The following is a 25,123-nucleotide window of genomic DNA, read 5'->3' as shown; positions in this document are numbered from 1 at the left end:
TTATGTGTATGTTTTTTTATTGTAATTTTAATGTGACAAATGATAACTTCTCTGTAATACACTGAAAGCAGCCTGATAGTCTGACATGAATTAATCTGCACTTGCAGGTATAAAGTAGAAATCATACAATCATACAATACAGTGATGTCACTCAAAATAAACCAAAATTCAGTGAGTTGAAAAGTTAACAGAAAGTTTCATACAGAATGTGGTACTTTCATATAATACCAAAAATCACAGAATATCCTCCTCGTTACAGAACTACACCAGAAGGAAATTTTCACCAGGATGTAATTCAATATATTTAATTTATAACTGCTAATCTTGTACCATAATCTTTAGAACATAGATGCTTTCATATATGGTTAAGATGACTAATATATTTAATTTACTTCAAAAATTTCTTCATTGCTTTCTGTGGCTGGACATATTTTCTCAATCAAAATAAATATTCTCTTTCATCTTTGTTAGTTTTTCTTTAACGACATTGGTGATGAGACGATGTGAAGTCATAGCATAGAGGAAGAGCTTCTTTACAGCTGTGGCAGCAGCTTTGGGGAGATGAGTCACACACTTTTATTCTGCCTCTGCACTTTTATTCTGCCTCTGCACTTTTATTCTGCCTTCTGCACTTTTATTCTGCTTCCACACTTTTATCCTTCTTCTGTGCTTTTTTTCTGCTTCTTCACTTTTATTCTGCCTCTGCACTTTTATTCTGCCTCTGCACTTTTATTCTGCCTTCTGCACTTTTATTCTGCTTCCACACTTTTATCCTTCTTCTGTGCTTTTTTTCTGCTTCTTCACTTTTATTCTGACTCTGCACTTTTGTTCTGCCTCCACACTTTAATGAATTCCATAATTTGTCCGAGCATGTGAAGTCGGTTCATAAACCACTGACTGTATTTTCTTCACCAAGGCCAAGTTTGCTCGCTGTCCTGTTTTATAACTGTTGAATATTTGAACACTTTAAACACTTAAGAGTTCTTTTGTGCTGGTGCAGCTTGAACGTGATGCGTAATAACAATAGAAAAGCATCAGAATGTGGAGTCATGATGTCTCCATCTAAGCCATAAGTTCATAGATTCTTTATTAAATTCATGTCAGATGGCATTATTGATTTCTTAAATATATTACATTTGAGTGATATGGAATTGTTGAATGAGTGCATAGTAAAATTGCTCCTGAACACACACACACACACACACACACACACACACACACACACACACACACACACACACACACACACACACACACAGCCCTCTAGGGGGCTCTGTCGCTCTCCACTCCTGTAGGACAGTATCTTGATTAATTATAAATTATTATTGTTTATAGTTTTAAGGCTCTGTTATGTTCAGACTCATGGTGAAGTCTATTGTGTCTTGCCAAGTTTCTGAACCAATTTTCTGGAGTATTTTGCTGTTTTTTTCTGTTTTGTATTTGGACAATTTTTGACCTTTGACCTTGCCTGTTTGCCCTGACTGAGATGATTTTTGATTTTGCCTTTTGCCCTTTGCGTCCTGTATTTCTGTTTGAAGTGATGTAATCTACCTGGATTATTGTAAAATAACTCTTCTTCACTCATTTTCACTTGTGCTTTCTTCCTCTCAGTAGCAGCCTCGTTACACTAATGACACTTTGCATAATGCACTTTTACTTCTGATGTATCATGTCTGATATGTTATCTCTGATGTATCATGTCTGATATCTGATACATCATGTCTGATATGTTATCTCTGCTGTATCATGTCTGATATCTGATACATCATGTCTGAAATGTTATCTCTGATGTATCATGTCTGATATCTGATGTATCATGGCTGAAATGTTATCTCTGATGTATTATGTCTGATATCTGATACATCATGTCTGATATGTTATCTCTGATGTATCATGTCTGATATCTGATACATCATGTCTGATATGTTATCTCTGCTGTATCATGTCTGATATCTGATACATCATGTCTGAAATGTTATCTCTGATGTATCATGTCTGATATCTGATGTATCATGGCTGAAATGTTATCTCTGATGTATTATGTCTGATATCTGATACATCATGTCTGATATGTTATCTCTGATGTATCATGTCTGATATCTGATACATCATGTCTGATATGTTATCTCTGATGTATCATGTCTGATATCTGATACATCATGTCTGATATGTTATCTCTGATGTATCATGTCTGATATCTGATACATCATGTCTGATATAACATATCTGATGTATCATGTCTGATATATTTCATGGACCTTCAAAGTAGATTATTTTCTTTTTAATAAAAGCAGCTATTAATTAATTTTAATATAATTAATATTAAAAAATATTAATGTAATTCTTTGGAGCCAAGCTCAATGCCTAATGGGTAATTCACAGTAACACTATCCAGCTACATCTGTGACAAACAAAGTCTGAAAAAAGATATTTGAAATAAGACAAACTAATACATAAATGGAATAAATAAATAAATGGAAACTCTGGTCATGGAGATGGTCGTTAATTTTTATTTTAAATGAATGTGTTTCACATGCATAAATTAATTATATTTCATTACAGATTTCTTTTTTATGTTAAAGGCATTTATGAGCCTGCTTTTATAAAAGACAAACAGGGGTGATTTTCCCCTTAAAGAATAATTATATCAACAGAACCTTAAACAGTCATTCTGTGTGATGGTGCGTTACAGAAGAAGATATTGGAAACTTTGGAGGAGATTATGTTGCCGGTATTCCTAACCAGTCTAACAGATGACAGTTTGCCTTATTTTCATGCGTCCCCTCCAATGTTAGGGTAACAGTTTTCACAATGTCCAGTTCCTATCCATGAAATTCCAGGGAACGTCAGGAGAGGTTCTGAAACACAGAGAATCTCTATGTGTCACGCGTACATCCCTGAGCGTTCCCCGTTTCCTTTCTTATGTACCTGTATGTCTCTGTTTCCCTGTGTTCCTTTGGTTTCCTTGGTTACCAGTCCTCCAGTTTCTAGCTGTTAGTCGTTAGTTTCATTATTCTCCCTGTTTAAATGCGGTATCTCCCAGGTTCTCCCTGACCTTCTCGTCTTTTCTCTCCAATTCTCTGCTTCTTTCATATTCTCTTGCTCATGTTATATCTCACGTTTGGTTACACTTCTTGTTTTGTACATTTAATCCTAGATTTCCTTCATCTGTCTTAGCCTTGTTTGTACTTCTCTTATGTTTGTGTTCATTTGGGATTCCTCAGTAAACTAAACTCTCTTTGTTAGTTATTCATCTCATTAGTTCTTTGTTTTAGGTTTCTAGTCATGTACATAAACCTTGTTCCCATTTCCGTTTAGTTTCCGGATTAATCATGCTATTTTCCTTCTGTACAGTTATTCTCTATTACCTGCTAGTTTTGCTTTGTTCACTCATTAACATTTCTTACATTTGTGCATCTGTTTCCTTTTATCATGGCTGCATTCGAGGGTTTTTTTAGCTTTCACTAACTTTACTCTCTTATACGAGGCGTTTGTACTTCGTACTTTGTTCAAACTCGCAAAAGTTACAGTATGAATCATTTTATAGGAATCCCCTTAAGACCTTAATCCTGGTAGCACTGAAAACTTGGCCATGCAACTTTGTTTGTAAATGGTTAACCCGCTTCACCTCAGACAGATGCTGTAGGTAAGACGTGTTATTTCTACATAAAGTCTGTGAGGTTGCATTCTGTATGACGTCTGTGAGGTTGAGTTCTACATATAGTCCTGGAAATTGCTGCCAGGGTTGTTGTGACCCAGGGTTAGGGTCAGAAGGTGTTCCCCAAAGGTCAAACAACACTCTGTGATAATAGCAGACCCAAACTCACAGTATCTGAAATACAGGAAACATCTAAACCAGATAGTCAGAAATAAACTTCATTTAGAGAGGGAGGTGAAAGAATGAGGTGGAAACAGCTGAAACCAATCAGTAGACAAGAGAACGTGTTCTGGTGTGAATGGATTTTATAGCTCTAGTGGACAGTGAATCCAAAACCTGTTACAGTCCTGTCTTAAATGTGCCATGCTAGTGTCTTCTGGCTGATAGAAGCCTGATTGTCCAGGTTTCTTATAAGTCTTCAGTGACACATAACCTCTTACCTTTCTGTAAACAAACAAACAAACAAACAACCTGCTGTAGGTGAAAATAAAACAGTGCAGTGGCTCAGATCCAAAGTGTATTTACATTTTCTATCGTAAGTCTTAACAACCTTTATACTTATATTCATTACCAAGGTCTTTAAGGGTAAAAGAGTATTTGATGTATAACACAAAACAAACATGATCATTTGGTCATTTAATAGCAATTCATGCACTAAGAAGTTAGAAAAATGAAATGTCCAGAGGTCAGACACACAACACTGTGCCCTTGTGGGCGAGGCAAGGACCAGTAACAGTCTGTCATTAAAATAAAACACGCTTAGCAAGAGAAACACAACACGGTTAGCACACTGAGTGGCAGAAGCACAGAACACACCGACAAAGAATAACAACCAAACCTTAAATACACACACTAACAAGGACGATAACCAAGGACAGGTGTGACACATGACTGATTAACAAGTGAGGGGTGTGGTGATATACACACACCAACACACACACACACACTAACACACACACACACACACACACACACACCAACACACCCACCCACACACACACACCAACACACACATACACACACCCGAACAAGACATCACACGGACACACGGAGAGGTCTAGGGGACCCTGCCATGACAGCCTGTTAATAGTAAAATAGTTTAGATTAGTTTAGTATTTTACAGATAGGAAGTATAAGTGTGCTTTCTAAATGAACTCTATTATGCAGAGACCCTATCTTTAGCTCCTAATTAATAAATGAACAATTTCTAAACTAAACAGTTTGTCAGGTTTTGTCAGAGATGTTTTGCTAGTTTGTAATCTTGAAACTCTTCTACTTCAAATAAGGGAAACCCGAGAACAAACTCTCTGCCCACGCCACTGTTAATGCCGTGAGGAAGTGGCTTTATGCTCACACATATATGAGGTTCCTCAGCCACAGAAAAGAGAACAAACCCCATTTGAACATAGTTCAGAATGACTTTTAGGAAAACTGCTATGTGAGCCCCTTCTTTATACACACAGAAAAACTGCTGTGAGTCAGTTCTCTACACACACTGTGAAGTCAGCAGCTCTTCTGCACATCTGTGTGATACTCGTAAGTTAATTAAACAGATGTTTGACTTTGAAGCTTGTCTACAGGCCTAGCTGGATAAAGACAGAGTTACCCCACTCTGTAGACTGGTGCTTGGACACAGGTTCACTGTTTCAGCAGAACATATACAGTAACACATACAGTGGAATGATGAACAGAAAGTTGAAAGCTAACAATGTGCCATAAACTTATTTTCCTTAAAACATGTTAAATCATAAAACACATTAACATGGTAAGGCCATGCACCTGTACCAGAACACATTAAAATAGCCATTATCCACGTCTGGTCACGCGCGTGCCGCTGGTGCCATGGTGGTGCAGCGTGGGATGCCCTTGTCTGTCCAGACTCAGGGCCAATTCTCCCATCACCCAGGCCTCGTCGTGGCTACTGAAGGACACAAAGGCGTCATATTTCACCTTCTCATCCACGTCTAGCTGCCGGTCTCTCTGCCTGGCACGTCTGTTCCTCCTCCACTTCCTGCCCAACTTCCTCTCCACGTATCCTCTCAGTCGAAAGAAGAGGACCACGCAGGGCCAGCGAGCAAAGCGATAGCCAATGGCAACTGCCAGCAACAGGTTGATTGAGATGGCTGTGCAAATGTAGCACAGGTACTGCCCATCTGTCTGACACAGCTTTTCCATGGTAGACAGGAAGTTACATTTCTGGTAATGCCAGACACGTTGTTGCCAGCACATGTAAATAACCTGCACTTGCGCACTCTCTGCCCAGTCCTGCAGCCAGCTATTCCCACAGCGCAAGTCAACTCGGTCAAACACAACATCTGTGAGCTGGGAGCACACCAAACACCCCAGCCTGCAATGTCATGCCACTCACGCTGTACAGATGCAACAGTTCTAGTCACAGCAGATCTCTGAGCATGTTTCGTCGGGAAACGCAAGCGGCACTTGCAAAGCACACGGACCTTGAGCCGTGTTAAATTCCAAAAGATTACACAAGGGTTTGCTTGTTTGTAGAAATTGAGATTGACGAGTTTAAGACGCTTGATATTATGCAAATTGCTGATTGCAGAGTAATTAAGGTTTAGTTTCTCAGGATCGCCTGATAACTCCAAAGATTCGAGGTTTGTAAAATAGGACACAAAAAAATCTGATTTAATGAGGAACAAGCTGCCATTCAGTTTCAGCTCTTGCACGTATTCGAAGAAGGGAGAACTGACATCTGCAATTTGAAGAATATTTCCATTTAGCTCAAATATGAACATTCCCTTGGCCTGGATTGACCTGCCTAAGTAGAGAGTCGTCCCTTCAATGAGCATCGATGCTGAGGTGTTGCATATTCTCCGGAAATCCAAAAAACAACTGATTTAGAAACACTCTATAGACAAAGTCTAATCTTCCAAGAGTCAGCTCTCGCAGTTCCTGCAGGTTTCTAAACGTCCCATCCTCCATACTCTCAATCACATTACTGTCAAGAAACAGGACCTCCAGAGGATGAAGAAACTGAAAATCATTGGCAGCAAGAATTTTGATGCGGTTTAAGTTGAGTTTCAGAACTTTAAGGTGAAGTAGACCACTAAACCCTTCAGGTTCCACAGTATGAATTGCATTTTCACTGAGAATTAGTTGCTCGAGAAGAGGCAAGCAAGCAAATTGGTGTGTGTGGATCACTGTTAGCTGGTTATCTTGGAGATTGAGAAGAGATAAAGTCCACAGTCCCAGTGTTAGCAACACAGAACGGAGCTTCAGTCAGGCTTGCGCTAGCCCTGTGCATGATCTGTAACCCTGTCAGGATTGTCCAGAACTTGGGGTCCAAATGCTGGACTTTTGAATTAAATATACCAAGTTCCCTTGGTTTTGACCCACAGTCCTTTAAATCTTCAACTGATAATGTGTCCAGGTGTATATAAGTTAGTGTGAGAGACAAAATGTTCATTTGAGAAACCAGATGGCACAAGTCTTTGAAATTAGTGGAATATTGGTCTTATACAGCCCCTGATAACTCAACCATGTTGACATTTCCAAAAATCTATGGAAAATCTTGAAAGATTTTGGAACACCGCTAGAGATCCGGCCTTGATGTTTCTAATGGGGTTGGAAGTAAAGTCCAGAGTTTGTATTCCTGCGAGCACAATCAAAGGCCATGACTTCGACGCCCTTGGGCAGCCTGTTCCTGATGGATACGATACCGCTGTTCCACGCTGTCAGGTGTTTCAAGCAAGACATTCCATTAGGGATGCAACAGAAAACCTCATTAATTTCCTTGATGCAAACTGTGTCCAAAGACAACATAACTAAAGCAACCATATGGTCAAATAGTTTTGGGAGCACTGGCCAGCATGAAACCTTTTAAAGAGAGTTCCTGCACACGACCCAGTCCTGCAAACACCGACAGCTCCAGTACAACAGCACTGCATGCGCTATCGTTGAAAAGTACTTTGAGGAACTTGAGGTTAACGAGGCCTGAAAAAGCATCGGAATGAACTCAGACGAAACCCCTGAATTTGAAGATCTTCCAAGTTCTTGAAACGTGAGAACACATTAGCAGGAACATCACTAGCCTCACTGTAGATGCAGAGAGTCCGGATCCCCTCCCCAACTTCCGAGAGGTCTGTCTGGAAGTATGCAATTTTGCATTCTGCATAGGGTCCAAACCCAGGACGCTGGTGACAGGGAAAGGTCTTGCCAACATCACAGAGGAGACTCTCATGGAATGTTAGTGCTTGGTAATGAGGGCGGTGGCGGCACTCAAGATGCTGGAATACAGCACAAACATCACGAGAGGAAGTCCAACACATGGCTGCTGGCATATACATACCCTCACTTCAGGAACAGCAGTTTCCTGTCCAGGTTTTGGAAACTTCTGAAGATCTTCAATATCATTCCTGATGTGATGCAAACATCTCACACTGAACACTTCACTTATGTCCTACTTCTGTTATTTTTAAAACAGCAAGTGTGTGTGTGTGTGTGTGTGTGTGTGTGTGTGTGTGTGTGTGTGTGTAAGGGGACGGGCTAATAACCAGAGGCTGGGGCAATTTTATTTCTTTCTTTCCAACAAACACATTTATGGTCTTTAGAGAGTCAAGTAACCTGAGCAGAAGAAAATGAAATCTTTAATAAAAGTCAATGTTCAGAGAAATAGAAAGTTTGCTGTAAATTCAATTTTATTAGTTAAGTGAAAGGTGATGGTTAACCCTTTATGTGCTACACTTCAGCAATGAACAGAGTTAAGGGGAACTGAAACAAATGAATTTCTATTATAAAGCAGGTTTTTTTTTTTTTTTAAACCTTACAGATTAACTTCATGTCCATTTCTTTATATTACTCTGTACCGGTTATGCTAAAATAACATTTCCTACTGAATTAGCAGTAGCAACAATTATAAATAAACTTCAACATTACCAACAAGAGTAGTAGTATTACATTGTACAAGTGCCAGGTGGATACTGTAATATACTTAAAATTACAAAACAAGAAGCCAATGTTTCATTTTTATCTGCAAACAGGCTCTACGAAAGTGACTAGATGCAGAGAGAAACACGTGGCACAACCACACAACCTATCTGAGAAATCTAGTCCAACACGTGGCCGACTAGATGAGTAATATGAAATGCCTTACCCAAATATAAACCAATTAAAAAGATTCCTAACAAAAATATTTTAAAACAAACCTTAAATTTAGACATCAGTCCAAATGACCAGAACTAAAACAATTCAGTGCATACAACTAGAAGAAAAGTACAAACACGAGGTTAATATTCCACAGCAGTGTACAACAGTGACAGAATTGGACTTGTACTTAATATATTGCAGATTAATCACTTGACCCTTTAAAAAAAAAAAAAGGAGAGTATGAAAAGTACCATCTCAGTCAAGTTTGACTACAGTGTGCAGATTGTGTTTTCTGCCAGACATTTTTGGACATTGCAGAAACAGAAGCAGCAAACTACTGGGGTTTTAAAAAACAAAACCAAACCATCCACCGCACTACAGGACCATTAAGACAATAACAGGAAGTCTCACTTGGAGGCTACACATGCATGTCACTGCACTAATCTTAAGATCAATCTTACAGCCCTCCAGCTTCTTTGCAACTTGTTGCTCAGTCTCAAACTGAAAACCCTTCCAAAACATCAGGCAGAAGTAAGACAGGAAAAAACAAACAAAAAAAGGAATTCATGGATCACGTAGCATCTGTGCACATGCCCGGGTGGAACTGCTCATGAGCAGGGACATGTCAGGAGCAGCAGTGTGTGTGTGGGCTTTGAACAGGTGCGTATAAGTGTTGTTCCTTCACATTGGAAGATTCTCTATAGCTTCAACAAGTCAGAGCCAAACTCGTCCACGGGTCCTCTGCAAGCTTGCGTCTCTCCGAATCTTCCTTTCCCCCCCCCCCTCAGCCAGAAACTCCCTTCCTCTTCTCCACATTCCCTCTCCTATCTGGAAGTGCAAACTTCTCCATTGCCTCTCTCGCAAATCCTTCCATCTCATCCTCCATTTCCTCATTCCCCTCATCTTCTGCTACATCTTCCAAAATGTCTGCCATGTCCTCCACAAACTCGCTAAAGGGTATCTGGTCATGAACGAACACACCATCTGTGAAGAACTCGCCAACCAGCTTGTTCAGTTCCCCTTTTTTTGATGCTTGCTCCGTGGTTCCTAGCACCCTGCTCAAGTAGCCCAGAAATAAGCTCTCAAATTCATTCTGCGAAACGGGGTTGAGACCTTCTGCGTGAGCACACGCCATTATACCAGTGCAGCCTTCCATCGACCCACGGTAGTGACGTATACGGTCCCTCTGCCTGGTCCAGTAGTCATCGTGGATGTGGTGGGAATGGTGGGATGCCTTGTCCAAGGACCCATGCCCAGGTTTGTCCTTTCTGCTCCACTTCTGCCCTTTCTGATGGTGTTCATCTTTACTTCTCTTCACATCTGTCCATGCCTCACCTGTCCAGTCTTGCTCTCTGACATTCCGGTGCTTTTCTTCCCAGTCCTTCTGTACCTTTTCACCATTTCCTTTGTGATGATCTTTCTTGCCTTTCCCAAGTTTTTCCTTCTGGACTTTGTCAGGTTTTCCACCATCCTTCAGGTTCTCCTTTCTGCCACCTCCTCTCTTTTCACCTCCCTCCTGCTCCCTTTTCTCTGATTTCTTCCCCTCCCTTTGTTCTTTCCATTCATTCCCACCAGCTTCATTGACTTTCTTCCATTCCTTCCTGTGCTTCCAACCTTTTTCCTCACTTCCATGCTTCCACTCCTCGTCTTCCTTCACCTTATTTCCTGGACCTTTCCTTCCACTATCCACCGCTCCAAGTTTCTCCTTTCTCCCATCTTTCCTGTCCCCTTTGCCACCATCGTGTTTGAACTTCCTTTTCTCACCACCCTCCTTCCACCCTTTGCCCTCATCTGCCATTTTTCCCCTCGTCTTCTCCCTTTCAGCCTTCCCCTCTCCTTTGCCCTCCTCTTTCTCCTGCTCTCCCCTTTTCTTTCCGTTTCTTTTCTCACCACCCCTCTGCACCCTTGGCTTCTCCACCTCTACCTTTCCCTTCCTGGCCTTTTTCAGTTCATTCTTCTGTTCCTTCTCTTGCACTCTTGCATCTTCAGGTTCCTTCCCTCTGTGATGGGCTCGCGCCTCCCCCTCAGCAGAGGGTACCACTGGAGCTAAAGCAGGATTACATAAATGTGCAATTTAGGTTCTTAAAACCAAAACTGCATCAAAATGTAGCATGACAGTCTGTACATGGCCTTTTGTTACCTTTTTTATTCTGAGAGATGTCTGCCATGTTTCTCAGAACTTCCAGGGCTTTCTGCATGGCTGGGAGACCCTGTAGATCTTCCTCTGGGCCCTCACTCACTTTCTTCAGCCGTTGGGTCTCTTGCTCCAGCTGTTTCTGGAGTGCAAGCAGTCTCTCCAACTCCTCCTTCATCCGCTGGTTCTCCACTTCTAACTCCTCCCTTCTCTTCCGCTCCTTGGATTCCTCCTCCACCTGGAATTGTGCAGCTCTGAGGCGCTCTTCCTGTTGCTGTGTTTGTGACGGAGCAGAAAAGAAACAGGTCCAAATGCAACAATACCACCCCCCCCCACACACACACACACACACACCTGTAGCCGTGCCTGCAGGTTTGCGATTTGCTCGCTGTCCTTTGCCAAACGCTCCAGTAGTTCTGAATGCTGGACAGCTGCAGGAGTTTCTGTTGGAGCATCAGGGTTCAACCACTCCTGACACACAAACACAAAATGGACAAGAGGCAGTGAAATTAGAAACACCAAACACAAATGAGTCCAAAGCGAAACCTCACATTTTATTACTGGATTGGACTTGCAGTTTGACCATTTCATCAATGAACTCAGCTAAAGTTACAAAAGGCCGAGAACCAGAACCAGAACCAACCTTCTGCAGCACTGCCTCCGTCAGATCCCCCACATCCACGTCTCCCACTACGGAATTCAAAACAGGACAGGATAAACCGACAGAGACCGACCCAACTTTAGTCAACGTTACAAACATGGAAGACCAGCCATCCTGAATATGTGATCGATTGATCATGCACATGTGCGTGAGAGAATGACTGAAACGAAAGCGCCCATCAGATCAAGTAATGCTTTTCCCCAGACCAGCACGTTCACATGCATGATGAAAGGCCCTGAACAGCTCAGACGTGTGCCTACACAACCATTTACAAAAGCCCCTGCATAAGCTATAGATGTACCTTAAAGCACACAAAATGTAGAAACTTAACTACATGGGTTAATGCTTTTTACAAATAAAACCCACGGCCTGTACAGGACATGCAGTGAGCACTCACTGTAGCTCATGCACACAATTGTGAGAGGATTGTAAACAAAGGGTTTTAAGTTGTTTATTGTGTTGCAAATGAAACGTTGCCTGGGTGCTTCTTCAGAATTCCCTCATGTCCAGTAGAACACACAAAACGTGCCTGTGTGTTTAAAAATACATTACGTAGTTCTTCAATCTTTACGGTCAGACAACCAAAAACCAAACCAAAACCAAGTGTAGTGACAGTTAAATAGAATATAAGTGAAGATCTTAAAATCATGGCCACCTCACACCTGAGACTTTAGATTCAGCCAAATGGGGTTTGTTTTTGGATCATTTTCTTAAGTCTGAAACTGAAGCACCCACACAACATGAAAACAGATTCTGATTCAAATGTTGAATGTGTCCCCCCGCCGGAAAAGTGAAGCAACAGGCAGGCCTTAAATTGGTGCAACAACCCTTGACCAAACGATCTCCGCCCCCCGCACCTACCGCCATCCAGATCCATGAGCACACCTGCAGAACAACACACCTCCATCTCAAAAACACCACCCTCAGCCAACAATTAATCAACCTCATGCACAGATGGATGCGCCGTGGCTGGTGTTTACCAGAGAAGAACACGGTGCCCAGGGCCAGCAGAAGCAGCGCACCGAAGATGCACTTGTTCAGGGAGACACCAAAGCCGTCCGCTCGTGGAGGGGGTTGGAAGTGTTCTTCCAACAGCTCCTCATCCTCGTCATCTCGATGAGGAGTCAGCAGGGAGATATTTCTCCTCCTCACTCCAGAACCCTCACTCACCTTCTCTTCTGTTTCACAGCCTAGTTTGGACTCTTCTAAGAAAAAGAGAAAAAGCAGGCAATGTTCTTTGTATATTTCTACTAGACTAGCATCAGTGCCAGAATCAAACTCCTTTGTTCCTTTAAGGGAAAAGTTCACTGAACAAAGAAACATGTTTTTGGCAGCGTCTGACCTACTTTGCAGTAGCAAGAAGTTTTTTCATCCACTTTAATCCTCAAACCCTGTACGATCATGTAGAACATGCTCCACGTTAACAGAGACAGGCCACAGGACTGTTCTAGCTCTTAAAATCAGTCAAACTGTTTTTCAGGAAATGTCTCTCCCCAGTCAAGTGGCACAGAAACCGTATGCCACGGAGCCTTTTGGGTTCCACACGATTAAGGCTTCTGTGCAAACGCTATACAGAGGGGGCATCCGTTTGCCTGTGCACACAGGGGCAGGAATATGTGCAAGTGCTAAAGAGGGGAAAACAGATCAGGGCTTCACTGGATTTGCTTCTATTCCTGGAATTCCCCACAGTCACGAGCTCAGCCTGGGCTGTGCCTTCACAGCTGTTCCACATCTACAAGACACGTACATTCTGCCCTCTAGCGGAGCAGCTAAATATGGTCATTACCATCTTACACTTTCAGTGTTGGATTTAGACGTGGTGCTAAAGGGAAGGCTTTGATAACATGGAATTACTCCACTAAATCCATCTTAATGTATGCATGAAGAACACATGCAAAAGTAGTGTTCACCCAGGCTAATAGACAACTTCACACGAACTTGGCTACGTTTTCATGGTGACAGTTTAGTTCTGTGGTAGCAAAACAAATTCACAATTTGAATTCACATTGTAAAAATGCCATACTGACACTGGGGCATTCGCTCACAGCCAGTCACGCCACAAGTCTAGAAATCACAACAACTAAAAACAAAAAGGGGACATTTGCAAACACTTAACAGAACAACTTAAATTCCTATAAAATGCTTAGAAATTCAAACGCATGATGTGTGACTATGTACCAAATTAAACTCTTGGCTAAAAGGTAACTGGGTTTGAGTGTATAACTGGGTCATGGCTGTCGTGATCATTTTCCATAGTATTATGATTTCAAACAGAATACAAACTTTGGTGCTCGTCCTTGCAACAATCCTGCCGAGACAAAACTTTGAATACAGGGCATCAGTTTCTTCATTTCATTGTGTATGAAATAAAAGAATCAAATGCACTTTTCCCTGAGCACAACTTTAACGATGTAGTTTGTGTGTGATTGCCAGCATTGGGTTCAGCTCACCAGTGGGGCATCAAAACAAACATAGCAGACAAGCAACAAAAGTTCATACGAATGAATGAAGCTACAGTTGTAGAACACCTTTCTCTGCATCTCTGCATGTGTTCACATACTTGCCATAGAGATTTTCTTCAGCGTGTGATGGTAAGTCACCTCCGACACATTTCACCTCTGGCATTGACCTGATTTTAGTGAGCATACACTGTGGCCATAGGACTTATTTATTATCTAGTTACTATAAGTACACACACACACCCACACCCACCCCTGTTGACTCGTCAATAACTTCATACTATAATAGTTGAAAAAATATTAATATTTATTACATCAGAAATAGTTATATTACACAACTAATGTACAAGTAGAAATAGAGAATAAAATAATTGTCAGATGCAGTTCATTGTCAATTATTTGCATCATCTAATATTCACCGATCGTGCAGGCTGAGGTAACCCTTGCATTAACACGAGTGACTTTTGCAGTTAAGTGCATAACTATTGAGGAAGTACAGGGCACCTAACAGAAGGAGCAGGAACGAGATTTCTCAGCTGTAGCAGGTTGTGTAGCAGGGCAGGACACATTTACTCATTCATTTAGAAGCAGCACAAAAATTACAAAATCAAGGTCTTTATATAACACGCATCAGGCAGGAGCGGGCACGCGGTCTGGCTACAGTCTCCATTACGCCCAACCAAAACTGCTATACAACATGACATCTTTCCCCCCCCCCCTCAACTTTACCTTCGCTCAGGGTCCTCCTCAGCTCCGACTTCTCTACCTCTTGGGAAATCTCCCCACACGTGGCAGCGTCATGGTCAGGGGCTGGGCTCGTGGGCTCAAACGAGTCGGAGAACGTTTCCCCGTCAGGGTCCGGAAGGTGGTGACCTTCACCATGGTGGGAAGGGCTGCGCTCGCTGGAGTCAGAGGTCAGAGAGGAGAGGCTCTCAACAGGAGAGCCAGCGCTGAGCAGGGGGTCAGCTGTCAGAGGGGCCACGTCTTCTCCAGCCTCCAGAGGCCTTACCTGGTGAGGAACTCTCCAGTTAACACAAACACCTTTAATGTCACACAGAGGTGTTTGCTGCGAATTCAGGCTCAGACTTCAACACTTTGCCCTGATGTAAAAGCCTTAATCCAACACTGCTGACAGACTTAAAGCATTCCCAAAAAATGGTTACAATTCATCTGAAGTGAGTCTGGTTCTTCACTAACGGGAGCTAAAATGAGACCCGAGCGCACAGACCTGAGGCGGCTCGGGGCCGGGAGTCTCCTCCGCGTGACTGTCTGGAAGCTCGGGTCTCCGGGTGGAGCCTGGGCCCAGCTGCTCAGATGGGAGCTTGGCTGACCCCGTGCTGTCTCCTTGTCCCTGAGCCTCCAGGCCAGATTCCTAATTATGGACACAGACAAGATGTTCCATGATGCTGCTAAAAGATTACTGCACCCACCTTTACCTCAGATGTGAAAAAGCAGTCCTACCTCAAACACCACCCACCTTTACCTCAAACGTGAGAAACCACCACCACCACCCACCTTTACCTCAGACGTGAGCAAGCAGTCCTACCTCAAACACCATCCACCTTTACCTCAGACGTGAGAAACCACCACCACCACCCACCTTTACCTCAGACGTGAGCAAGCAGTCCTACCTCAAACACCACCACCCACCTTTACCTCAGACGTGAGAAACCACCACCACCACCCACCTTTACCTCAGACGTGAGCAAGCAGTCCTACCTCAAACACCACCACCCACCTTTACCTCAAACGTGAGAAACCACCACCACCACCCACCTTTACCTCAGACGTGAGCAAGCAGTCCTACCTCAAACAACACCACCCACCTTTACCTCAAACGTGAGAAACCACCACCACCACCCACCTTTACCTCAGACGTGAGCAAGCAGTCCTACCTCAAACAACACCACCCACCTTTACCTCAAACGTGAGAAACCACCACCACCACCCACCTTTACCTCAGACGTGAGCAAGCAGTCCTACCTCAAACACCACCCACCTTTACCTCAGACGTGAGAAACCACCACCACCACCCACCTTTACCTCAGACGTGAGCAAGCAGTCCTACCTCAAACACCACCACCCACCTTTACCTCAGACGTGAGAAACCACCACCACCACCACCCACCTTTACCTCAGACGTGAGCAAGCAGTCCTACCTCAAACAACACCACCCACCTTTACCTCAAACGTGAGAAACCACCACCACCACCCACCTTTACCTCAGATGTGAGCAAGCAGTCCTACCTCAAACACCACCCACCTTTACCTCAGACGTGAGCAAGCAGTCCTACCTCAAACAACACCACCCACCTTTACCTCAGACGTGAGAAACCACCACCACCACCCACCTTTACCTCAGACGTGAGCAAGCAGTCCTACCTCAAACAACACCACCCACCTTTACCTCAGACGTGAGAAAGGTCCAGCTGTTGGTGCCACTGCTGTTATCAGACATCACCACCTAATGGCTCTGTCCAGCAACTGCAACACAAGAAGCAACAGGCATCAAAGCCCAGACGACTTGTTCATTTGCATGGCCCACTGCTCATTTGCATGCTGTGTTGCGGCCCTTTCGCATTCATTACTGCACAACAAGCAGGAGGGGAATGTTTAATAGGGTTGGAGACGCCGTGAATGCTTCATCAGTTATCTGGCGCCATGTAACTAAAAAAGGGGGGGGGGGGGGGCGAAGGTGCTGCTCGCAGAGAAACCAAAGATCTGGAAGTTTAACACTCACTGTTTGAAAAACCAGCAACAAAAGCGGAAGTGGTGCATTCCAACTGGGTCAGAGACCAAACCCCATGTCAGCTTCCCCAGTATTGCCAACATTCCTGTATTCCCACACAGCAAGAGGAGTGACCGAGGTACCCTACACTTCAGTGGAATATGGTCACTTAATTTGTGTGTCAAGATGTACAGACCAGTGTTGAAGTCATAATCTGACATTACTCTCTGACACACTTGATCCTATATTAAGAGCTTTTTTTTTTCTTCGCCCCAGTAATTTGGGTCTGCTAATCGAGGGATTCCCTCGAGAGGTTTGTGAATGTAGCCCGAGCCTGGAGAATTGTGCAGGATATAGCTTGACCCAAAATAGCGCTGAGCGCGCGCTCAGCTGTGCGAAATGTGAAGGAAACGCGACCAGTTCGGTACACGACTGATCTCAGCGCGCGCTCCCTTCTGCAGCACTTTAGCTTCCTGAAGTTAAGCGGCGCGTGCGACTACAAAAGTGACGGAGATCAAATGTACCAAAACTGGAGACGTGCACGAAGGAAACCGCGTGCAGACAGCTGCGTAACATGGCATGGGTATAGTACCCGTATGATGATACGATTACGAGCAACCACGGGAGTTTCATTTAAAACAAAACCAACACTGAACATTATTTACGGGTCGGAGACCCAACGGCCACTCGTGCACTGCGTCTTCTCCGAACTGACCAAACAAGGTCAAAGTGCCGAAGCTCCAGTCTGCTGGAACAAGAGTTTAAACCATTAAACCCCAAACGCGCCACCGCGCCAGACAATGCGCGCCACGGTCTTAAAACTGCGTGTGAACCCAGTAAAAGGCTGTGCTTGGTTAAACCATCAGCAGGGTGCATTATCCTACACATGCCTGTGCATCCTAGAATACCGCGTAAGTGGCATGCAGAACTTCAAACAGCACTCAACAGAAACTTAGCAGCTCCAAAAGCACCAAACAGGTTACAGCAGTCCCATTCAGCCTAACACGCATCGCATGCCTAGGAGAATCAGATCAGAGTAAAACAAAACCTTACCTTCAGACTTGTAAACCGCTTGAAGTGCAGTTTCTGCGTCCCCGCCCGGGCCGAGTGGTAGTGACGGCGTGTTCCAGCGCCCTTCACTGATCTCCGCCAATCACAAGTGGAGGTTTCACAAACACCCCGCCTCCACTCAGTAGAAGTCCACCAATGACAGCGCGGCATGCGTCCTTTGACTGACACACACAGGTGAGGAGAATAAATGCGATCTTGCGTACACCTGGCTGAGTGCGGACGGTGCCTAACTTTAGTTAGGCCAATTTAACCTTAGTGTGCGTGCACGCACGCGTCCTTTGTTTCAGGGCCTGAGACGTATTTACATTTACTGCATTTATCTGACAATTACAGTTATGACTGAACACAACTTGAGTAATTGAGGGTTAAGGGTTTTGCTCAGGGACCCAACAGCAGCAACTTGGTAGTGGTGGGACTTGAACCAGCAACCTTCTAAGTACTAATCAAGTACATTAACCACCGAGGTACTGCTGCCCTCTAGTTGTGTTGATGAACGTGTGACTACATGCAGACACACACACACACACACACACACACACACACACACACACACACACACACACACACACACACACACACACACACACACACACACAGCCCGAAGCGTATTTGCGTTGATAAACGTGCGACTACATACACACACTGCTTTATTTGCATTGGCCTGGGCAGCGCTCCCGGGCCAGTCTGTTATGTAAGGTTCAGGAAGCGTATTGTGCGGAGAGGCCCCGCTGCTGGGGTGGTGAAGAAGTGGTGAAACAGGAATGTCTATAAACAAAGGCCTGAAGACGAGGAGGGTGTAGAACCTCAGACACTGTAAAGCACGACGTGAAGCAATGCCCTTTTGAAATGCGTTTATTTAAACAGCCTGGGCAGGACTCTTATTACACTGAAGCGTCACTTCCGTGGAAACCCCTGACTGATAAGGCTGTCCGCTGTCTCTGATAATATGCATCACGGACACTAGAAAAAAAAGGAAAATAATAAATAAATAAATAATAATAGTAAAGTCTCATTCACAGCTGTGGTGCCATCTAGTGGCAGTCACCACATTTCTCTCAGGGGTTTTTTTTGGGGGGGGGGGGGGACGACTTGGCTAAAGATATCATGAAATGGAAGATATCTGGCTGGTGGTTGAAGTCACTTTTCCCTGTTACAAACCTCTCATTGCTAATTCATTTCCAACTGTGCCATGATAGGTGATACACCCTGTGCATTAATTATAAGAAATATTATATTAAAGCTGTTTGAAATAGCCCATTACATACTACACTAAGTATGTACTGTATACTGGTTCCCGTAGTATCCAGTATACAACAAACACAAACCACACTGCAGAGTGACATGAAAGTATGAAGGCTCTGCCCACTTGGGAAAGATTTTCCTCCATTGCATGTTGGGATGCAGTACACCACGAAGAGCTCTGGTCACATACTGGAACATTTGGTTGGATTAGTACATCGTCCAGTATTTTCGCATACTGGTTTGGGGCCCAGTTAGTATGTGGGTATTATGTAGTAGACCATTCTGAACAGCTGTAATCAGGAAAGCCGCCATTGTTGACCTTTGTATGGAATGTTCCCTAGTTTTCCAAAGATTACGCTTTAGACGGTTCATTTGAAAAACCTTCAGTTCTTTCAGGAAACTAAACTATCGCATGTCCCTGTTTGTACGGCACAAAAAGAGGTTCATTAGTGTCTGTCGTATCGCTGTTCAGAAAGGCATGACTGTGATAATTACGGACTGCTAAAGACTGAACCCGACTTTGTGTGTTACCGACCTCCAGCTGCAAACTCCGCAGCACACCAGCGTGCGCAGAAAGCCAGAGATCTGAGCAGGTGAGGAGCAGAACGCACGTCCCTCACCTCCTCCTCCCTGTGGCTCAATCCAGGATCTCCTTGACACACCAGCAGCAGAGGAGGAGGTATAGGCATTCCTTCAGGGAACGGCCCATCCCGAAACCCGCGCTCCCCCAGGGTGGGTCCCTGTCACGGCCGCACTTGCGGGCCGCATCCCTCAGCTCCTGATCCAGCGAGGAAGGTGTGTCATGGGGGAGGGGCGGCCCCTGTGGGTCCATGTCGCTGCGGTTCTCCCTGGACTGACCCGTCAGGCGTCTGACGCAGGAGGGAGCTTGTGATCGCTCCTGTGTGGAGAAGCTCTCCAGCGCTCCGCTGTTCAGATATCAGCGCTGCTAGCGAACGGGTTTAGCTGGTCTGGAGCGTTTGGCCCGAACTCTGGTTCTGCACGCTTGCCGCCTGCAGCTGCTGTGATCTGCATGTGGCTTATATCTGCCTCTGGAGCACTGCAGCTCACTAGAGCTTCCAGCAATTGTCTCCGTTATGCTGACCCTCACCCTGCTAATCTACCAGAGGACTTTAGCTCCCTCATTGTTCTGGGAAAGGTCCTGAAAGCTTCTGTCAAAACCTCTGACCAAATGAACGCCTCGCGGTTTGGCTGTTTGGACAGTTCCTCTCCTGTTTTTGTCTCCTTTTGTTCTGATGTGGTTCAGAGAAGCTTCCACGCCGTGTAGCCAGTCTTCCTGTGTTCGGCTCACGGCCAGGATACAGGCCTCCTGTCAAAACATCACTCCTGCCTTCCTGTGTCTGGCTGTGGGCGTCTGACAACCGTGAGCCTACACACACACTCGTGTGTTTATGAGAAATAATCACCACACTCCTGCCGTGTTCATGGCGCCGTGTTGAATATGTCATGAGGGCAGCCGTGATCCACGTCTGCAGATTCAGATAAACTTACTCCAGTTATCGCAGCATATTGAATTTTATACCAGTTCTTTGTCAGAAATTTGCATTTTACAGTTGAGTGTAATGATGCATGAGAAGTCTGACCATGTCAACAGTGACAGTGATCGGATGATTTATGTGGATAAATCCACATAAGCTACCAAGGGCCTGCTGATTGGCAGGAAAACGCAGCCAGCCTTCTTACGGTAGCGCTTGACGGGGCAACCGAGGCACGGGCACTCACACACACGCGCATACACTCGCACGCACGCACACTCGCTCGCTTGCACACACTCGCTCGCACACACTCACGCACTCCTGCCAAAGTGAGAATGGTTTGAAATGCTAAATGGAAGAACAGGCACATAAAGAAGGAAAATGGCATTTGTTCTGGAAACGTAAAGCAGCCGTTCTGTTCAGGAATGGTGGACGAGGCCGAAGGGGGATCACATCTCCCACAGAGACAGAAAGAAACACACCCACATCCCAAACATGTGATAGTATGTTTTTATATATGCGATCTATAGTTTCAGATACATATGTAAACACGTATTTCCCCCAAAAAAACAACATAAAAAAAAAAGAGTATTAAAACAAATCAAAAGTAAAAATGTGACAATCAATATCTGTGCAGACAGAGAAACAAACCTTTGGTTTAGAAAATGCAAACACAAACATCCACAACCAGTAATAAAAAAAAAAAAAAAAAAATCCAACACAAATAAAAACAACAAACAAATAAAAGCCACCCTCACAACAGCCAGATGTGTTTGAGAGAGTGCAGAAGGTTTCCAGGCAACACAAGGCCACTGAGGAATATGAAAATAACGCCAAACTTGAGCAGTGGCGTAGGTCAGATGCTTCCGGAACTTGCCACACAAACATGCCTGCTTAGACCCAAAGACTGAAATAAAATGATTTTCAGATGCAAAATTACACAGCGAGCTTGTTACTCACATCAGCCGGGCCGCAGATGGAGGCGGTGTGCCCCCCCCCCCTACAAGATGCATTCTGGGAAAGACTCTGAAAACTAGAACATAAAAGCAATTGTGTAGTGGCTGTGCGGGCAGCCAGAGGGATCGCTGCGCCCCTCCCACAGAGGAGGACCTATCACCTATGACCCTGCCCTGGCACACTTCCCACACTGCCCCTGGGCACCTCTGTGGATGTTATGTCTACATCACGGACGGAGTGGGCAACACAGACGCTGCTAGACTCGGAGACAAACACACGACCTGCTGACACCCTTTAAAAGAGCCTGTAGTCCAGATCTCATCTGGCAGGATCAAGATCCAGGGATGCAAACATTCCGAACTATCTGGCTGTTCCCCAAGCGCATGGCCCGAGATCAGGATACACACGCTGACGTGTACATCTAAGGCTTGTGTTCATAATCTGTGGGTCAGCCATTTCTACACAAACAAGCAAATGTCAAAAGAATGTGATCATTCACTTCTAAATGATAAAAACATATATAGAAATGTCACAGATTGGCACTAAAAGGAGAACAACACAGAGGTTTGAGAAAATGTGCAATAAAACCGACTCGGGACTCATTCTAACTTCACTTCAGAAGATTTTTTTTTTCTTTTTGTAGTTGGATTTTTTGGCAACCAAACCCTTGACCAAAGCCGTGTCTGTTGCTGGTTTCTCTTCGTGTTTAAACCACAACATGACGGCAGTCTGGCGATGAGGCTGTGATGAGGGGAAGGCACAATTCATACAGGAGATAAACAAATAAACAACAACAAAGGACAGAGGCGCTAGGGGTGTGTGTGTGTGTGTGTGTGTGTGTGTATGTGCATGTCTGTGTGGGGTGTGTGTGTATGTCTGTGTGGTGTGTGTGTGTGTGTACCTGTGAGAAGATGAGTACTCTGTGTGTCTGGTGTGGTGTGTGTGTGTGTGTACCTGTGAGAAGATGAGTACTCTGTGTGTCTGGTGTGGTGTGGTGTGTGTCTTTTTGCTGCCCTGTCTGTGGTTTGCATAAGAACTGCATACTGTGGTCCAAGTTGTCCAGAAAGAACACAATCCCCATAATTCAGTTGGAGTGTATATTTCCTTCCTGAACAGGTTTCTGCAGGGCGAGACATTTCCCAGACTAAGCGTTAATCTAACTCCGTGTACTCTAGTCAGACGTGGTGTGGGATTTTTTTTAGCATTTGGTTTTTACACTTTTATCGTCTCACTTTTTCTCTTAAAATCACCTACTTTAAACGCAACCCTGACTCAAGCACATGTGGGGAGAGATTGTCAATGCCAGGAGGAACAATCCATAGATAAAAAAAGGAAAGAAAATGGAATATACAGTACGGAAAACCCGGATAAACCCAGCAGACATCAGATGAAATCACAGAGGAAGGCCCAAACAATGTCTTCCTCTTTCTAAGTTCAGAGCAACTACATCTACTCATTTTTTCTGTCTTTTAAGTTCCGCTCATTGTTTCCAAGCGGTGGGATTATGGTGCTTCTGTCGTGTTTCTCGTTTAATGCTCTCGTCTACTCTCGTCTTCGGCTCCAGTGTTTTAGGCAGACGGGTCGCGGGTCTTAAATCAACCACGTCCCTCCGTGACCTCCATTAATATGGCCGACGGGACCTGGGAGGAGTTTGTTTTTTGCATAAAGAACTGCATCTGGTGTGAGAGCGTGCTACCTGGAGCCTCACATGCAAGGTCACGGAGTGTTCCCAGTGTTCCCATTACTCCCAGTGGGACCTGGGACCTTCAGAGGAGTGATTAGAAAATACTCCACCCAGCCCGGTGGTGAGTCAGCCCAGTGACTCCACCCAGCCCGGTGGTTTAGCAGTCAGAATCCTGCAGGTTTGGAGGATGACCATCTGAAGGATTAACCCTTTAATGCATGGTGAAGAACTTTAAGATTAGAGTCCGTGTTTGGATAACTGCAGGAACATCCGGAACCTGATCTGAACAAACACGTGATCCTAAATAGTTTTCTGAGAATGAATTCACCAAGCCAAAGGCAACAGCTTTCCCAGTGTCTGGGTCTCTTTGGAGTGGATCAAAACAGGGACAGTTCCGCTCTTTCGGGTCATGTCGCCTGACACTCAGAGGGAGTGACATCACACCCGTTCCATAGGGCTTTGTGGTTGTCCCTTTTTTGGCAGTTTCTGTTGGAGTCGTGTTTTCCGGTGGGTGCGACCACCTCTTGGTCTTGATTGACAGCAAAGTACAAACTCAATGTTCCTTTTTGTCTTTTGTTCACACTCTTTAAAAAACCCCCAAACAAGCAAAGAGATCTCCAGAGTGCAGGGCAGACAGGGAGGGGTCATGGCGTGCGGGCGGGGGGTGTGCGGGCAAGATGCCCCTCCCCCTAGGCTCTGCGCTCCACGGGCTGCTGCAAACACACCTCACTTCCCGCAGACACGATCGGCAGCCTGTTGTCCATGTGGTAGCTGATCAGGTGACTGACGCTCTCAAAGCGGTGGTCCTTGGTGCGCACCTGCAGTGGGTGCAGGGGGGGAGGAATGGACAAGCAAAGATGGAGGACGTGACGAGACAGAATGCAAATGAATGGACAAAAAATTGGTTTCCCGATGCACAGCTACTCCCCCCTCCGCTCACCACGCCCTCCGGGTCCACCAGCAGCAAGTGCTTGGGCTGGTCGCCCTGCTGGCCGGTCAGCACGTACTGGCCCGGCGTGGTGCCGGACTCGCGCACCAGGAAGTCCCCGTCCCTGCTGAGCAGTCGCTCGGCCTGCCGCCGGCTCAGGGGGCCATGGAACCAAGACTCGTTCTGCAGCTGCTCGGCCAGAGGGAGCACCGCTGTGCATGGCCCGCCTAGCGCGTCGTCAAATGGCTCTGCGTGGGGGGTATAGCAGGCGTCGTTTAAACTTGAGCAAGACGGAAGGAGCCGGTACTGCGCTAGAAGGACCGCACACCTCCGCATTCGAGCAGCAGGGAAGGTTTACACTCACTCATATCAAACGCATCTCTGTTAGCACTGCCATTGGATGCAGCCACAGGGGGACGGGGTTTATCCACGTTGACATACGATGGGTCGTCAAACAGGCCTCCGTCCTTCGCTCCTACTGAGAGGTGAGAAAAGAGAGAGAGAAATGTGAAAGGGTGATTTCTGGATGAGAAGATAGCAGTGTCAGGAGAGAGCAGTGGGCATTTAGAAGGGTGGTGACAGAGAAATGCTGACTCACTGTGAGCGTGAGAGAGAGAGAGAGAGAGATTATATATGGAACTGACCTGGTAATGGAGGCAGAGGTTGCTTATGAATATCGTTCATTCCAGGCTGTCCATAAGGCTGAAACACACAGAGTAACAGCATAAACACAGACAGACAGACGGACAGACACACACAGACACACACCAGTGTGGGCCCAGCGCTGTGTCCAGGACGTGTCCTCATGTCCACCACAGACAGACGGACAGACACACACAGACACACACCAGTGTGGGCCCAGTGCTGTGTCCAGGACGTGTCCTCATGTCCACCACAGACAGACGGACAGACACACACAGACACACACCAGTGTGGGCCCAGTGCTGTGTCCAGGACGTGTCCTCATGTCCACCAGACCTCCTGGGGGCGGCTGCTTCCCAG

The 25,123-nt window shown here is 45.1% G+C and overlaps 3 protein-coding genes across 12 annotated transcripts in view; all 3 read right to left on the bottom strand.

The window, feature by feature from the left end:
* Positions 1-2,542: 2,542 nt before the first annotated feature.
* Positions 2,543-7,151, bottom strand: LOC113590617 (uncharacterized). Its single transcript, XM_081696434.1, is given in 3 exon segments — positions 2,543-5,984; positions 5,986-6,081; positions 6,083-7,151. Coding segments are annotated over 3 exon segments (1,002 nt in total). The 5' UTR covers positions 6,469-7,151; the 3' UTR covers positions 2,543-5,464.
* Positions 7,152-8,298: 1,147 nt separating this feature from the next.
* On the bottom strand, positions 8,299-18,025 carry pbxip1b (pre-B-cell leukemia homeobox interacting protein 1b). Of its 4 annotated transcripts, none has more exons than XM_035530785.2 (10): positions 17,800-17,939; positions 16,420-16,502; positions 15,247-15,390; positions 14,748-15,027; positions 12,540-12,764; positions 12,421-12,444; positions 11,542-11,588; positions 11,253-11,369; positions 10,905-11,172; positions 8,299-10,810 (listed from the first exon to the last, which is right to left on the bottom strand). In XM_035530785.2, exons 2-10 carry the CDS (start codon positions 16,474-16,476, stop codon positions 9,549-9,551), a joined length of 2,424 nt encoding a protein of 807 aa, XP_035386678.2. In that variant the 5' UTR covers positions 16,477-16,502; positions 17,800-17,939; the 3' UTR covers positions 8,299-9,548. The 4 variants fall into 4 exon arrangements, with proteins under 4 accessions (XP_035386678.2, XP_035386680.2, XP_081552554.1 ...); XM_035530787.2 differs by having other exon boundaries at positions 16,426-16,502; XM_081696428.1 differs by lacking the exon at positions 16,420-16,502 and having other exon boundaries at positions 17,800-18,025.
* Positions 18,026-21,048: 3,023 nt separating this feature from the next.
* Positions 21,049-25,123, bottom strand: part of shc1 (SHC (Src homology 2 domain containing) transforming protein 1) — a 25,995-nt gene continuing 21,920 nt past the window's right edge. For 6 of the 7 annotated variants that reach the window (XM_035530791.2, XM_035530792.2, XM_081696432.1 and 3 more), the window contains 5 exons: positions 25,050-25,123; positions 24,766-24,823; positions 24,486-24,599; positions 24,134-24,369; positions 21,049-24,011 (listed from right to left, as the gene is read on the bottom strand). The exon at positions 25,050-25,123 is cut by the window's right edge and continues 86 nt beyond it. In XM_035530791.2, the coding sequence (XP_035386684.1) occupies positions 23,883-24,011; positions 24,134-24,369; positions 24,486-24,599; positions 24,766-24,823; positions 25,050-25,123 (611 nt within the window). In that variant the 3' untranslated portion in view covers positions 21,049-23,882. The remainder of the gene's footprint in view (positions 24,012-24,133; positions 24,370-24,485; positions 24,600-24,765; positions 24,824-25,049) is intronic. The other variant, XM_035530795.2, reaches the window with a different exon arrangement.

This window comes from Electrophorus electricus, chromosome 14 (assembly GCF_041902795.1).
Source record: "Electrophorus electricus isolate QZ-2024a chromosome 14, ASM4190279v1, whole genome shotgun sequence".
NCBI lineage: Eukaryota > Metazoa > Chordata > Actinopteri > Gymnotiformes > Gymnotidae > Electrophorus > Electrophorus electricus.
Note: the sequence above shows the minus strand (reverse complement) of the source record. Positions and strands in the feature narration are given on the sequence as shown.